General features: G+C 34.6%; 1 protein-coding gene across 1 annotated transcript in view; it reads right to left on the bottom strand.

The window, feature by feature from the left end:
* SLC25A36 (solute carrier family 25 member 36) overlaps positions 1-14,095 on the bottom strand; it is a 34,490-nt gene that overhangs the window by 4,060 nt on the left and 16,335 nt on the right. The window contains exons 4-6 of the mRNA XM_070577571.1: positions 12,390-12,490; positions 4,462-4,528; positions 1,746-2,035 (exon numbers count right to left, since the gene is read on the bottom strand). Coding sequence (XP_070433672.1) covers positions 1,746-2,035; positions 4,462-4,528; positions 12,390-12,490 — 458 coding nt within the window. The remainder of the gene's footprint in view (positions 1-1,745; positions 2,036-4,461; positions 4,529-12,389; positions 12,491-14,095) is intronic.

Here is a 14,095-nt window from a genome sequence, read left to right as displayed (position 1 = left end):
TTCTAAGATAGCTGGCTAAAATCATGTAAACTGATTATAAAATTCCATAGATCTCTGAATGGTAAAAGAGAATAAAACAGGAGTATAAGTTGCATACTCGATACAGATCCAAGGGAGAACAGATATAAGAAAAGGTGAAGAAGTAGGAAAGGGAACGGAGTTGGCATCAAAGATGAATACAGAAAGATGCAGCGAGAAACAAGTAGAAAAGATTAAAGAAAAGTGGACAGAACAATGAAAAAAGAGAATTATTAATCTATTCACAATGGTCCACATATACCAACATGAAATTTCACATGGATAAGGCTGAAAATGTTTAGTGCACCAGCTGTCAGGTAAAAGGCCCCATTTGGGAGGGAACTAAGCAAAAATCATAAAGTTTTAGAGCTGCAAGGAATCTTAAGGGTTACAGTTAGTCCATCTGTTCTTTATTTTAAAAGGTGAGGAAATCAGGGCACTGAGAGGTTTAGTCGGGGTAGAGGCCGGGACCAGAATTCAGAGCTTACTATTAAGAGTCTGTTCTTTTCGCACCCATTATTTCCAAAATTTCTCACCAGAGTACTTGGGATGGGCCTGAGGGAAATGCCCTAAAGCCATTTTCACTGCAAATGTTAATATATTTGAAATGTCTTGTGTCCTCTCTTGAAAAATTCATGCCATTTATACATTCCACTTCAAAACACTGCTTCTAAGCTCTAACTCTTCTCATAAGGACGTGATCTCACCGGAAGGAAGAGTGCTTAGACTCCACACTCTCACTCCCCTTAGCACCAGCCTCGTCCTCCCACAGGAGGTCGGAGCCTAAACAGTACGGCTGATCCTGTCCTCTTCTGCCTTGTCTTACACAAGTGCGCAAGTTCCCCCAGGAAACTGGTTAAAGAGCTGCTTTTACTCATAAATTCCATTTTAGAGCAAATACTCATTTCCTGGTCCTGTTTCATTTTTCCTGATACAGCTTTACCGGCAGAGCCTTAGCTTTCCAAGGTGAATGAAAATGGTAATCAGCGTAACAACCAGCCTCAAACATACCAAAATCAAAGGCTGCATTTAAAACAACAAAAGCTACAAAAAACCTTCCACATGCTATAGCCAAATTCTTAAGTGATTTCCTTAGCTATTAATGAAATAGGCCAATACTGTAAAACTTAAAGACAGAAATAAGAGAAATTACTCATATATGCTTACTTGCTAACGTGAAATAATATAGAATAGCTTGGTTTTGGGCTTACACACTTCAATCCAAATTTGGGCTCCACCACTGAGTAAGCTATGTGACCTTGAGCCAGTTATTTAATTTTCAGATTCCTTCTTTCCCATTTGAACATGAAAACAATTCGGTGATGTTCTAGCACATCTTGACTTAAAGAGAAGATGAGTACTTTGTAGGATTTTTATGTAGATTAGCAATAATGCATATAAAGTACCTAGTATAGCACCTACATCCATACCTTGTTTTTAAAAAAACAAAACTTGCCCAAAGGTCACATGGCCGGAACCTGACTGCTCCTGGGCTGAAATCTAACTGTCCAGAGCACACGCTAATCCACCACCATGCTCCTACAGCACATACTGAGTATTAAAACAGCCTTATGTTACTTATACAGATTGAATCCCATTGTGAGGAACTCCTAAGTAGCTGTATTTTGTTAGACTAGAATTCAGTAAAATTTCTAAATGCTCTAATAGGTGGGGAAAATATTCCTGAATTAACAGATTATTACTCGTATAAACTCAACTCCTCTTACCATGTGGATATGCTATAGTTGTGGCACAAGTTTTTGAGGTGGCAGCAGCTAGCATCATTCCCACAAAATCTGAAGCTTCTTTTACAGACTCTTCATCATTTTCCACCGTAGAAGGAGCCTTATAGTCCAGTAGTTTTTGCTTAATACTTTCATAAATAACAAAATGGATAACAGTCTCTGATATGCCAGCATATGAAGCAGACATGCCCCTATAAAATCCTCTAAGTCCATCTGTCTGATACACTTTACGAACACATTCAAAAGCCCCCATTCGCTTTTCCCCACGGTTCCTGAAAAGCAAAAAGGAAAAATCTTATTAATCTAAATAAAACAGTACAGGTTTTTAACTAAAGTAAATAAAATATAGTAGAAGTATGTCATTCCCCTCTCTAAATCATGAAGAAGTCAAAACAGAATTTTAAAATGCTCATTTTAGAAATCCTATTCTTTTGTACCAATTTGTCATATTAGATGGGTAACATTTAAGTAATTTATTTTACTAAATGCAAAATACACTGCATCAAATCTTCAATGTCACATCTGCACTGAAGCTTGCATTGCAGGATAAACAAAGGAATCCCTTAGGCCAAATACACTGCAACCGCGGTTCAAGACAAAAACAAAATAAACAAAAAACCCTCATTATATTAAATCTAGTTCTAACACAACAGAGAAGATTTTTTAAATTTAATAATGCATAAAAAAGAATAACAGACACAACAATGATAGCACATCACAAAGCAAGCAGTATGATTAGCCTAATTTCTGTGCACCTGAAGGAATCTTTCAACTCTACTCAATTTCTCCCAAAAAGTGACTGGGTGAATTTAAGTCAAACTTCCTATGATCCTTTAAAGTCAACAGCCATATCTTTCGTCTCCGCATCCTGCTGGACACTGAATGAGGCCTTCTACAGTTAGAAGCATTCATTAAGCACTGTGCTCAAGAACACTTCTTCAGTGCTCCCTAAGGGTGCAGCATCTACTTTTATACAAGTATATAATTTTGAGTTTGTAAAAATATTTATTACACCTCACACTATGATCCCCCCAATAGAACCTTATCCATAAGAACCGGGTTTAAATGCTACCCACAGGGGAAAAAAATAGAAAACTTACCTATTTATAAATTATACATAACCTATTTCTCACATAAGATAAAACCACAACTAAGACACCTACCCAATAACCTACGGATTCCTCTGGTTTTATGAACTAATGATTGTCTTGAAGTAATAACTGTCCTCAACTAATGATATTGAATAAATAAATAGCTTTTTAGTTGAATGATCCATGCAACCAACTGAAATTAGTTTCTGCCATCAGATCCTTCCTCACAAGAAAGTTAAAAGAACTACAAGTCCCAAAAGTAAGAGGCAAACATTTCACCCTGCTCTTGATCTCAGTGTCAGAAATTAGCATCCTCAAATCAACCTTTCACTATACTCCAACCCCATCCCATTCCCCATCTCCAAGCCTAAAAAACTGTGCTGGCTTGAGTTACAATGATAAGTGAAAAAATACCATTAAAGAGTTGCAAGCCACGCTTTTCCTGGATCCCTTATAGGTCCGTCCTGTAACATACTGAAACATGCCCCCATTGACAGTACACTAACTGGCACCTTGCATTTTTTTTAACCTTTGGGTGAAGTCTTACTTTTCAGATCTTTGACTTTAAAAAATAAACTCTGAGTTTTGCTAAAACACTTATGATTTCATTAAAAATTATTCCAGATCAAACAAGAATCAGACAGTTGAAGTCCCCAAATAGCGCACAGTTCAACATGATAGAATGTGGAAAACAGATATTTAAGCAGGCATAATTGTAATGATTTCTTAGGTCAGTTTTATCTCTAGTTTACAAGATATAACACTACTTCCCAAACTCTAAACTAAAAACCAGTGGAAATCTGTTATAGTCTACTCCACACTGAAAGGCTCAAACAGTTCCAAAACCAGCAACATTACTATTATTATCATACACCAGATAAAAGCATTACCTTCTCCCATCCTCCAGTTAAAGGCCAACAGGAGTTGAGACGGTCAGACTCTAAGCTGCACTACTCCTGGCCTTCTCTCAGCTCCCAGAACATGCCAAAGGCCCTAATCTTAGGACCTGTGAGGTTTGCACTGACTGTTGCCACTGCTTGAAATGGGCTCAAGAAACCACTCCCTGACTGTGCCATTTCAAGCTGGTCCCCACTGCTTCCTGGTGTATCTCTAGAGCCTAGCAGTACCTCCTCAATATAGAGTTATTGAGTCACTGAATTCTGCTGCTGTAAGGTGGTCAGTGCTAACAGATGAAGTCTACAACCACATGAGCTAAATCCCACGCCAGGACTCTCTGCAATGATCTGCAAAGATCCAGTCTAGACTAGTACATCATTGGGCTACTTTGCTATCGGGAGGCTGATTACAATCATCCATGCAGTCAGTATCACTTCTTGGGCTGGGTTAATACATCCTTTTTTTTTTAAAGAAACCCCCACAACACATAATACACCCTCTTTCCTGGAAAGTCTCATACTGCCAACTACTATATTACTTTTGCTTCTGACAGTGGACCCAAGTTTTGCGGAAAAAATTAAAAAACAAACTCAGCACCAAAAGAGGGGGAAAACACGGTTAGACACCTGGCACTGAATCTCAATGATATGAATATATAGAAAAAAACTAATTGAAACCAACTTTAACTCTGTTTTAATGAATTAACATACCTTGCATCAAGCTGTAAGCGGGTCTTTATAAGCCAAATGGGGTTGGTCGCTGTGATTGCAGTAAAACCTAAACAAACATGTTTAAAATGAACTCTGGTAAAAATGAAGAACACACTAGTAACTTTAAGGTTTTTAATATTATATAAATCTATATTAAAGAAAATGCATATAAATATTTAAACTATTAACTGATGTATGCTTTACATTTTTATTTTACAAATCCATACAGCCATGAACATTTGTACTTTGTTTCCAATCTACATTCTTGAATTCTGACCATAACTAAAAGATTCTTTTAAAAGCAAAATCTGAAACTCCTCTCCCAACATATTCAGAATATCCTCAGGGGCGCCCTCTACTCTCTAAGCTGAATTCTGAAACCCATTTCTACAAACATACAGAAATGTTGTGTATTCCAGGGCTTTTTAGCATGCAAACTCGTCTACAACAGCTACTGGGGTCCAAATAACACCACAAATCACTATGTACAAAACGGATTCAACAGAAACATCAGCATTTACTAAAATGTTATCTTAAGTTGACTATGTAACAGAAAGGATTGTTGTTTGGCCTTATGGATACTTTATATAAATATACACTCACTAACACTGTTAAAATAATGGTATCACAGAGGTAAGGTTTCTGTTAGGGTTGACAGGACAGATCTATTTTCATCCACTTAAACACACACGAAAATTCAAAAGTTCAAAAAGTTACAAATTGGAACTTCCCTCTCCCTTCTATAGACACTGAAGAGAGAGATTCAGGGTAGAAGGCAGCTCTAGTTTCCTTTAAACTGAAGTACTATGTACTAGCTGTCAGTACAGAAGGGTGGGCACCTAAGATGGCTCGCTCCAGGAGTCAGTTCAGATCTCTGGAACAGCGTGTGTCTGGGCCAGTGCATATCTTCTACTACTTGCTATCTTCCTAGTGTTGTGGAACCACAGCAGTATACGAAATGCAATCTCGATGATGGGAATTTATGAAGATTGCTTCAATTATACAAAACAGGGTTTTAATATATTGCTTGTGAACATTTAAGATCAGTTACACAACCTTCGCAGAACTACTTACATGAAGCTACATTTATTCAATTGGCCTTTAAATTCAGTGAAAAGTTACATGCAGAAATGTCTAAGGATCTTAACTGTTTTAATACTTTCTATCAAATACTAGCAGGTCAAGCACATTATTTTTAGAAAGGTAGAATATACAGCACATTTAATATGAGTAAAGTACTTCCAGGAACAAAAATGCCGTGGTGTACTTAGAAATAATTTGTTTTTCAAGTGAACAAATAGTGCAGCACCAATTATAAACCTTTCCTGGCTTTCAAAGTTAGTATGGGTATATCTACAAACAATTTTACTAAATTAATTACCAGGTGGAATTTAGTCTCATAGGTTCTTTTTCCTTCTATAATGTAAGATAATTAGCTGACTCAAATTTTACTCCCTTAATCTACTGTTTTAACACTGTAGAAATAAATAGCCAGATGTTTCACAAATGGATACTCAAATTGAATCTATCAAGCAAGATAACTGGAATAAAAGTTAGGTTTGATAACTCCTATAATTATTTTATAATGATTATATAGTCTCCATTTCTCTTATGTGCTTTTAATACCACATACATACATATAAAACTAGAATGGGACCAACAGTTTTGAAGCATCAGCCAGTACTAAAATAATAAAAATCTAAAGCGTGGGATGGGTTGTCAGGAAGATTTTTAGCAAAGAGGTTCTTTTCATGCATATATTCTTAGAAAAAGGAAAGAGAAGAACTATAAGAAACTGTCAGACCAGTTTAAATATTTCGTTTGGAAGAGATTTTTCTAGCATGGCCTGGCTTAAGTGAGAATAAAGTTAAAGAGTATTATTTTTTCTTCTCTTGAACCTCAATTTTTTTAGGGAAAAAGAAAACTAAAGATAAACAAACTATATTTTAAAGCAAATATGCATCAAATATCAGTATTCTGATCATTTAATGATTCTTTATCTTTAAACTTAAAAGTCTGTATTAAATACAAAATGTTTGTAACAGCATTAGGGGTTTATTAGCGAAAAGCTGCTAAGCAGCATAAACCAACAAAATACTCTGCATTACTCACAATGGTCTCTATTAATCATTCTGTGGAATTTTGAATTTAAGAAAAAATATTTGCTTTTTATTAAATTTTAAAAGCCTAAAACTGGGAATATCCTCATAGGAAACTTTTTTAAAAAATAGCCTGTCTGGGTGAAACTCTCATTCAATTTATTATACTTTATTTGAAAAGAAGATGAGCACTCAAGTTTTGTTTTAAATAAAAGTTCTCTTTCTAAAAATACTAACTTAGTACCAAGCTTAATACTCTTCTCCAAGTCACAAAATTCCTCCATTAGAGGCTGGAAAAAAACCCATATATAAACTTTAAAATATTACAATAAAGATTTATAAATGTTACTGGGAATAAATATTTTAAACACCCTTAAAACTATAGTTTTAACTATTCTCTGTTCATCTTAATAAAAAATGACAGGAAGCAAACAACAGGTATTTCTCACTTAACTAAAATTCATTTCCAGACACAAATTAACCTATGGAACAGGACACATTAAAACTGAGGTGAGAGAATGCTGTCATCTTAGGCCCATGGAACTGCTGCCATCAGTAACCCGTGCTGACAATAACTGTTTTGCTCCACTCTCCCAATAATAAGCCAGCTCTCTTCATAACAACACCAGCCTAACTGCCAGCAGACCATCAGGTTAGATAAACAATCTAGGCATAATCCACAGGTTTTTTAGCTATTGGTCCTTTACCAGTTAAAACTTTGGTCCTTGAGTTTTAGGCTATGAATTTCTCTTAACGAAAGAGACTCTAATAAACTAAGTAGACATTATTAGGGTAGTTAAATCTAGAAATATATAATCTATTAATTCAAGAAATAAAACAAGTAGGAAGAAACAAAAATGTATCACCAACTTAGAATTATATATCGTAAGGCAAAACAGCCAAAGCTAAACTTATCTTTCTATTTCTTCTAAGACAAATATACACAAAGATACTGGAAATGGCCCCACTGAAATTTAGAAATTTCCTGTAACTTTTTATTTTGGCATTTAAAACTGGTGACATTTTGACAATATGCTAATTCATATTAATATTCTGAGTACCGTGTTAAACACTAAAATTGACTCAGAGGTAAATGAAGGATCTAGCGCAGGTTAAGAAGAATTAATATTGCTCCAGTCAGTTAAAGCCCAGTGGCAGTATACTGGCCATACTGTTAGTGGTGTGGTTAGTATTTTATTAGCGAGTTTGAAAAAACTTTTAAAATGCAATTTTTAAAGTTTTGGTTAATCTAAGACTCCAGTGATAATGTAAACCAATTAAAAACCAGATTAAATAGAAATCCTGCTTATAGTAAACGTGCTGAAAATGTCTGTTTCATTAAGTGAGTGATACCTGTAGTATTGCATTTTTGGTACTTTTTTACTTCAATTAACTTCTGTAAGATCAAAGCCCACCTAACCGTCTAAGAGACATGTACTAAAACTAGTAAAAAAATTTAAAAAAACAAAAAACCTATAAAACTAAAACAGCTAAGATCCCATACATTCTTATCCTGCATTTATTTGGAAACTAAGGGTAGGTATTTAAGATCAACGTTTTTGCAAGAGAGTAGAAAGCCAAGTATCAACAGACAAGAGAACGGAAAGTACTGTATTAGACTTCCTAAATGTTATGCTAAGGAAAAGCAGCAACTACTTTTTCTAAAAGTTGTAGGACGGTATGATACCATTTACATGTATATCTTAAACACTGCTATCAAATTCTTTGGAGGTCAAGGCTATTACGGCCAAGCTGAAGACCCCAGGCTTTCATTACACGATGACTAAAAAATTACCCCATTCTTCCTTCTAGAAGGAATATTACAAAGGAATCAGACTTAAAGTTTTATAAAATAGTCAGATAATGCACACACAAACTCAAAAATAAAAGTTCATGTCCCGCCTTCTATTAATTCCACAGCTATTACAAATTCCCAGGGTGTGTTTCTTATACTAGAGGCTGCAAGAGATGCTCAGATCAGTACTCACGAGGTTTAAGTTAGTCCATATTTCTACAGGAAGTGACCTGCGGATGGGGAGCATGAGATGACACGATCTCACTCTTTTCTCGGGAGAAATGTACAGTAAATGCCTAAAATAGACACAGGCTTTTCTGTATCATAACAACAAGCAGTGACCTCATCAGAAACACGTGTACAAAATGAATCCCATTGGAAGGATCTGAGAAATATTTACTGTGAGACCTAACTTTTTTGAAAATTTTAAGTTAAAAAAGAAAAAGAAAGGAATATCAAAATGGGCCATAAATTAATAAAAAAAAAATGTACCGAGTACTGAAAATTCTGCCACCTGCAGCAGTTTGAGTCCAAATACTTACCTAAAAGAAGACCAATTCTGCCTTAAAGAAAAAATGCTAACCTTGTCAAAGGGGAATCTGAGAAAATATTTAGAGATTATCATATCCCATTTTCCTACTATTATCTACCATGATTAGAGTTGAAATCACAATTTTCTATTCTTTATCAGCCTACTTAGTAAATCTCAAAAAACAAAAACCAAAAAGCAAACAGAAAATTCAAGTAAATTCATTTTGTAACTATTCATAATTTTCTCTGATAAAATACATGTTGCTACAATAGTACCTTTCACCTTTTGCACTATGGCCAGTAATATTGCACATCCATTTTTATGGAATGTTTTGGATTATTTTGTATTTAATTTCTTGTGTTCTACAAAACAAAAAACAGGAAGAATGTTTACACACAAACACACAAAACACCTATCCAACCATCCATCTGGTTGAATGAACTGCCATGGGCAAAACAAAATTTCCATTTAATGAGTAAAAACTTAACCTTTAATAAACTTTAAGTCAAATAGAAAAATATAACTTGAAAAACAACAATGAATGCTATAAGCAAATAAAACCTACTAGGTATGTAGTAAATGTTAAGCAAATAATTATTGGTATTCAAAAAATTGAACAGTAATTGTTTGAATATAATAACCCCACCCAAAATCAGAATTCATTCCCTTTAAATCTGTAATATATATAAAAGCAAATATATTCCAGATAAAAACTTGTGAAAGTTGGGAATTACTATAAAGAAAGAAAAAACTTAATACTACTTTTTGAATACACACCTGTGTCTAGGTGTATACAGAAGGATACGCAAGTTCAATTAAACAAAACAACACAAACACCCTCAACAGAACAGCTTCAATAGCTAAGTTAAGTTCAGCCTGACAAAAGTCACGAAGAGGGAAAAAAGGCAGGTAAAACATAGAGGCAACATTATTTCACTTGATTAAACAAACTCGCAATTGGAAAAATTTTTCAATGCATGAAAATTTATAGCTCAAATTTAGAAATTTACAAATTCTTAGGGTAGTCCCTTGAAACTACCACAAATGAAAATAAGACCTACTTTAAATAAACTGTCTTTTTAATAGAAAACATTTAGTATCTAAACTTTTGAGTTCATACAGATAAAATGCAAAATTAAACTGAATTAAGGCTACTTGGAATTAAATTATGTACAAGGTATCTTACTAAATCCTTAAAGTGTGTGCTGTTTGATGTGGCAAAATCTTGCAGGCACTATCATTAATTGCATTTTTTGGATATCGAAGTGACAAGGTTAGCATTTTTCTTTGAATAGCTAGTTAAAAAATGATTTTTCACATGACTGCCTCCAACCACTTTGCACCCCCAATTCATATTTAGACAACCTCTAAAAATGATCCTGAAGAAAAACCAGAGCAATCTGGTCTAGATTATTTCAAGAATGAAGGGGGCAAAAGTCTACCTTAATGAGTCTGCATGGGACCGTTCAGTTTCACCGACACAGTTATGTATAAAAACCGTGAAGCTAAATGTTAATGCTCATGAATAGTGCAAGGAAGCTCTGAAAGCACAATTCTCAGAAAATGTAACTGCAAACAAACGGAAGAAGTATTTTCAAATTACATAATAAACGTATAGTGCAACAATCTCTAAACAAGTATAAGACTATCAATTTACCAAAATTCAAGGAGTTCAAGTTGGGAAATAGTATCAATGTATAGATAAAAACAGATAACTATGAGTTAACATTTGTCCACACTTGAGAAAAAAATGAAAAATGACAATTCCACTGAAATTCTTTGCAATGTCATACAAATATGGTAATAAATTCTGACGAGTTATTCTAATGAAAAAAATACGTTCCAGTGGGAATTAAGATATTCTGAAACTCTAAATTTGCAATACTGAATATATAACAACTATCCTCAAGTTAAAATGATTGCTCATCTACTCTCTTGACTTCAATTCTTTCAAAAACGAAAGATCAGTATTTTTAAAATAATTTTCTGGGGTTAAAAAACAAAAACATAAAACTGGTAATCCAAAAATATATTCTTAAAGATCCTAACACAGTAGTTATATAGTTTGAAATTGGCCACTAACTTTTACCTTATACCTACTCAAATTTGTAGAGGGAAAATCACATCTATTCATATTGAACATCTGTAAAAAGTACATTAAAAATAATTCTATTTGTAACTAGATAATCTCTATGGTACTAAATAATTCTCAAACTCCAAATCTATGTAGACCAACCTACTCATTCCAAGGAGAAGGTAACAGAGGTTCAAGTAAATTATGTAACTTGCCCGAGGTCTCTCCTCATTGGCAAACAAGAGTATTTCACCACCTTGATCTTTAGGTTGTATCTTCTAACTATAAAACTTCAATGACTCGGTCCACAATTACTAAATATAAAAAACCCTGGAACAATTTGAAAGGTATATGCTAAATTTATTATATGGCTACTGACCTTTCAGAAATAAGTGTTTCAAACTTAACACTTAGTTCATTAAGTTATGTGGTTCAAACTGATCCAATTTATTTCTAAACAAAAAATGGTTAACAATTTAAGGCACTTATTATTAAGCACATAATTGACACTCAATTTATTGATCAACAGCTGATGAAAGTAGTTATAGTTCGCTTTATTAGTCATAGCATAATTTGGAAATGGGAGGTATGGTTAAATATGCAACAAAGTCTCAGAAAACTGCACAGAGAATTTTCTACCGAGAACCAAAGGCCATGGCTTTGTCCAACATGCATGGCAGCAAATGATTCCAGAACCAGACTAGTCAAACCAATCTCCCAATTTATCTTTAAGGCAGTGCAGAGGCCCAGGACTAGATGTTTTAATTCAGAGTCATATATACTCATCAATGATGACAGATAAGTTCCTGGAAACAATGCTACAGCAAGCATGTACACATAGCCAGTGCCTAAACTTCAAGTGCTGTCTACTGTGATTTACACGGATTGCTATAAACATATTTTTCAAAATACGTACATTAGAGTAACTCTGAGTTATCAATAATACATCACTCACAAAAATTTCAGCATTTGAGCACAGGACAAAATGAATACTTTACCAAGAACTGTCGGCACATTTCAGACAGAAGCCAAAACATGCAGCAAAAAGAGAAAAGGCACTAACAGAAATTGAGGAGAGAAGAGTAAATTATAGCTCCATAACTTATTTATAGTGTAATTATGGTTGGATTCTTAAACTGTTAAAAGCGATCACTAAATATTCAGTGAACTACACAAGACAATGTAAATACTATATTACCTGTATGTTATTACAAACTCCTAATTACAAAAATGCCAACTGACAATAGATTTTACATGCGCCTCCTGATCAAAATTTATTGTATACTAATAAATGTAAGAATCGTGTTTGCAGATGCTAATTAACGAAAAGTACATCGTCTTAACTTTACAATGTGAATTCAGCATAAATCAATATTAAGTCTCTAGTTTCAGAAAATTTTTTTGCTTTTTAATATTATATATTCATACCTGCCATTGCAGCTGAAATCATGTGTACCTGGGTAGAATCAGGATCAAATACACCATTCAACTTTTCCTTGCAGTTTGAATAAGCAGCAAAGTATATTGCTCTAAAATAAAGATTTAAATGTTATCAATAAATACGTTGCTTCACTCATAAGATTTAAATGACATGTAAATTGATCTTTATAATTTTCAAGTAGAGAAATCTAAAAACATAAGGTCCTAGCCACATTCTCGTTACGTCAGGTTAGTTTACACAATTTTTTCCATGAAGATCCTGAGTACTTTTTGTACCAACTCATTAAGAAAGAAACAAACTCAAAAGTAACGTTCCTCGAATGTAAAGCATCCTCAGACACCCCCACTTCCTCCACCCCAATATTTTAGTGGGAACTGACTAACAAACAGAAAGTGTTTGTATAAGATTTTAACATGAATAAGGCTCAAAGGCATATGTAATGCTAAGCCTAAACTAAATACACTTAACTGAGTTAAGTAAATGTAGTATGAGCACTTTTATATATATACACATATGGTTTGGTTTTTTTCGGCGGGGAGAGGGAGGTAGTACTGACCCAACCGATCAAAGTCTGTGTTGCCCAATTTTGAGACCCTGGGTACCTTCTCATCTATACTATAAACAGAGTCGGTCACAGGACTCTTCAACAGACAGAACAATCCCTAAAGAAATCAGCCCCACCAGGTCAGGCCGTTTTCTCCAACATTTGTAAACATTCCATTAAATTTGTAAATATTTGCCCTGTTAACTTGTTGACTATGACTTTATGGATCCCAACTACCTCCTCACTGTTTAGCTTTCCAGAAACTGAACTGCTTCCTTGCTGTATCAAACATCCTGTATTTCCCAACAATCCCGATTCTCTGTCCAACGATGGACAGTAGACAAGTACAAACGGGGAGACTCACTGTTGTGCCTTTTTAAAATATGCTTCAGGAAAAAGTGAAGTGAATATAATTGAAACGAAACATTCTACTTTATGAGAAAGAAAAAAGCAGGATACATTTAATGATGCCAAATTGCGAAGAAGAATAAACAATGCATTCCTAGAAATCAATAAGGAAAAAAAGATATCCTAAAGAGAAAACTGGCAAGGAATATACATATATGCAATCCACAGAAGAGATAGACAAATGACAAATATTACAAGGAGAGCATGCCTGTACCACAATTAAACAAATGTAAGATTAAAAGTGAAAAATCATGTTTTATTTATTTGGCAAGTATTAAAAGACATGGATAGTAGCCAACCTTGGTAATATGTGGATAAAGAGCAACTCATTCACTATTTGAGAATAAACATAGAGGATGCCTTTTCAGAAGGCAATTGAGCATTATTCATTACTTTTAAATGTGTACATGTTCTTTTATCCAGAAATTCTACTTTTAGGCAACTAGCATAAAGAAACATACTTGGGGGCCGGACCAGTGACACAGTGGTTAAGTGTGCACATTCCGCTTCTCGGCAGCCCGGGGTTCGCCGGTTGGGATCCCGGGTGCGTACATGGCACTGCTTGGCACGCCATGCTGTGGTAGGTGTCCCACATATAAAGTAGAGGAAGATGGGCACAGATGTTAGCTCAGGGCCAGTCTTCCTCAGCAAAAAGAGGAGATTGGCAGCAGTTAGCTCAGGGCTAATCTTCCTCAAAAAAAAAAAAAGAAAAAAGGGAAAGCAACATATTTGCTTAAGTAC

Source organism: Equus przewalskii, chromosome 15, assembly GCF_037783145.1.
Source record: "Equus przewalskii isolate Varuska chromosome 15, EquPr2, whole genome shotgun sequence".
Taxonomy (NCBI): Eukaryota; Metazoa; Chordata; class Mammalia; order Perissodactyla; family Equidae; genus Equus; species Equus przewalskii.
Note: the sequence above shows the minus strand (reverse complement) of the source record. Positions and strands in the feature narration are given on the sequence as shown.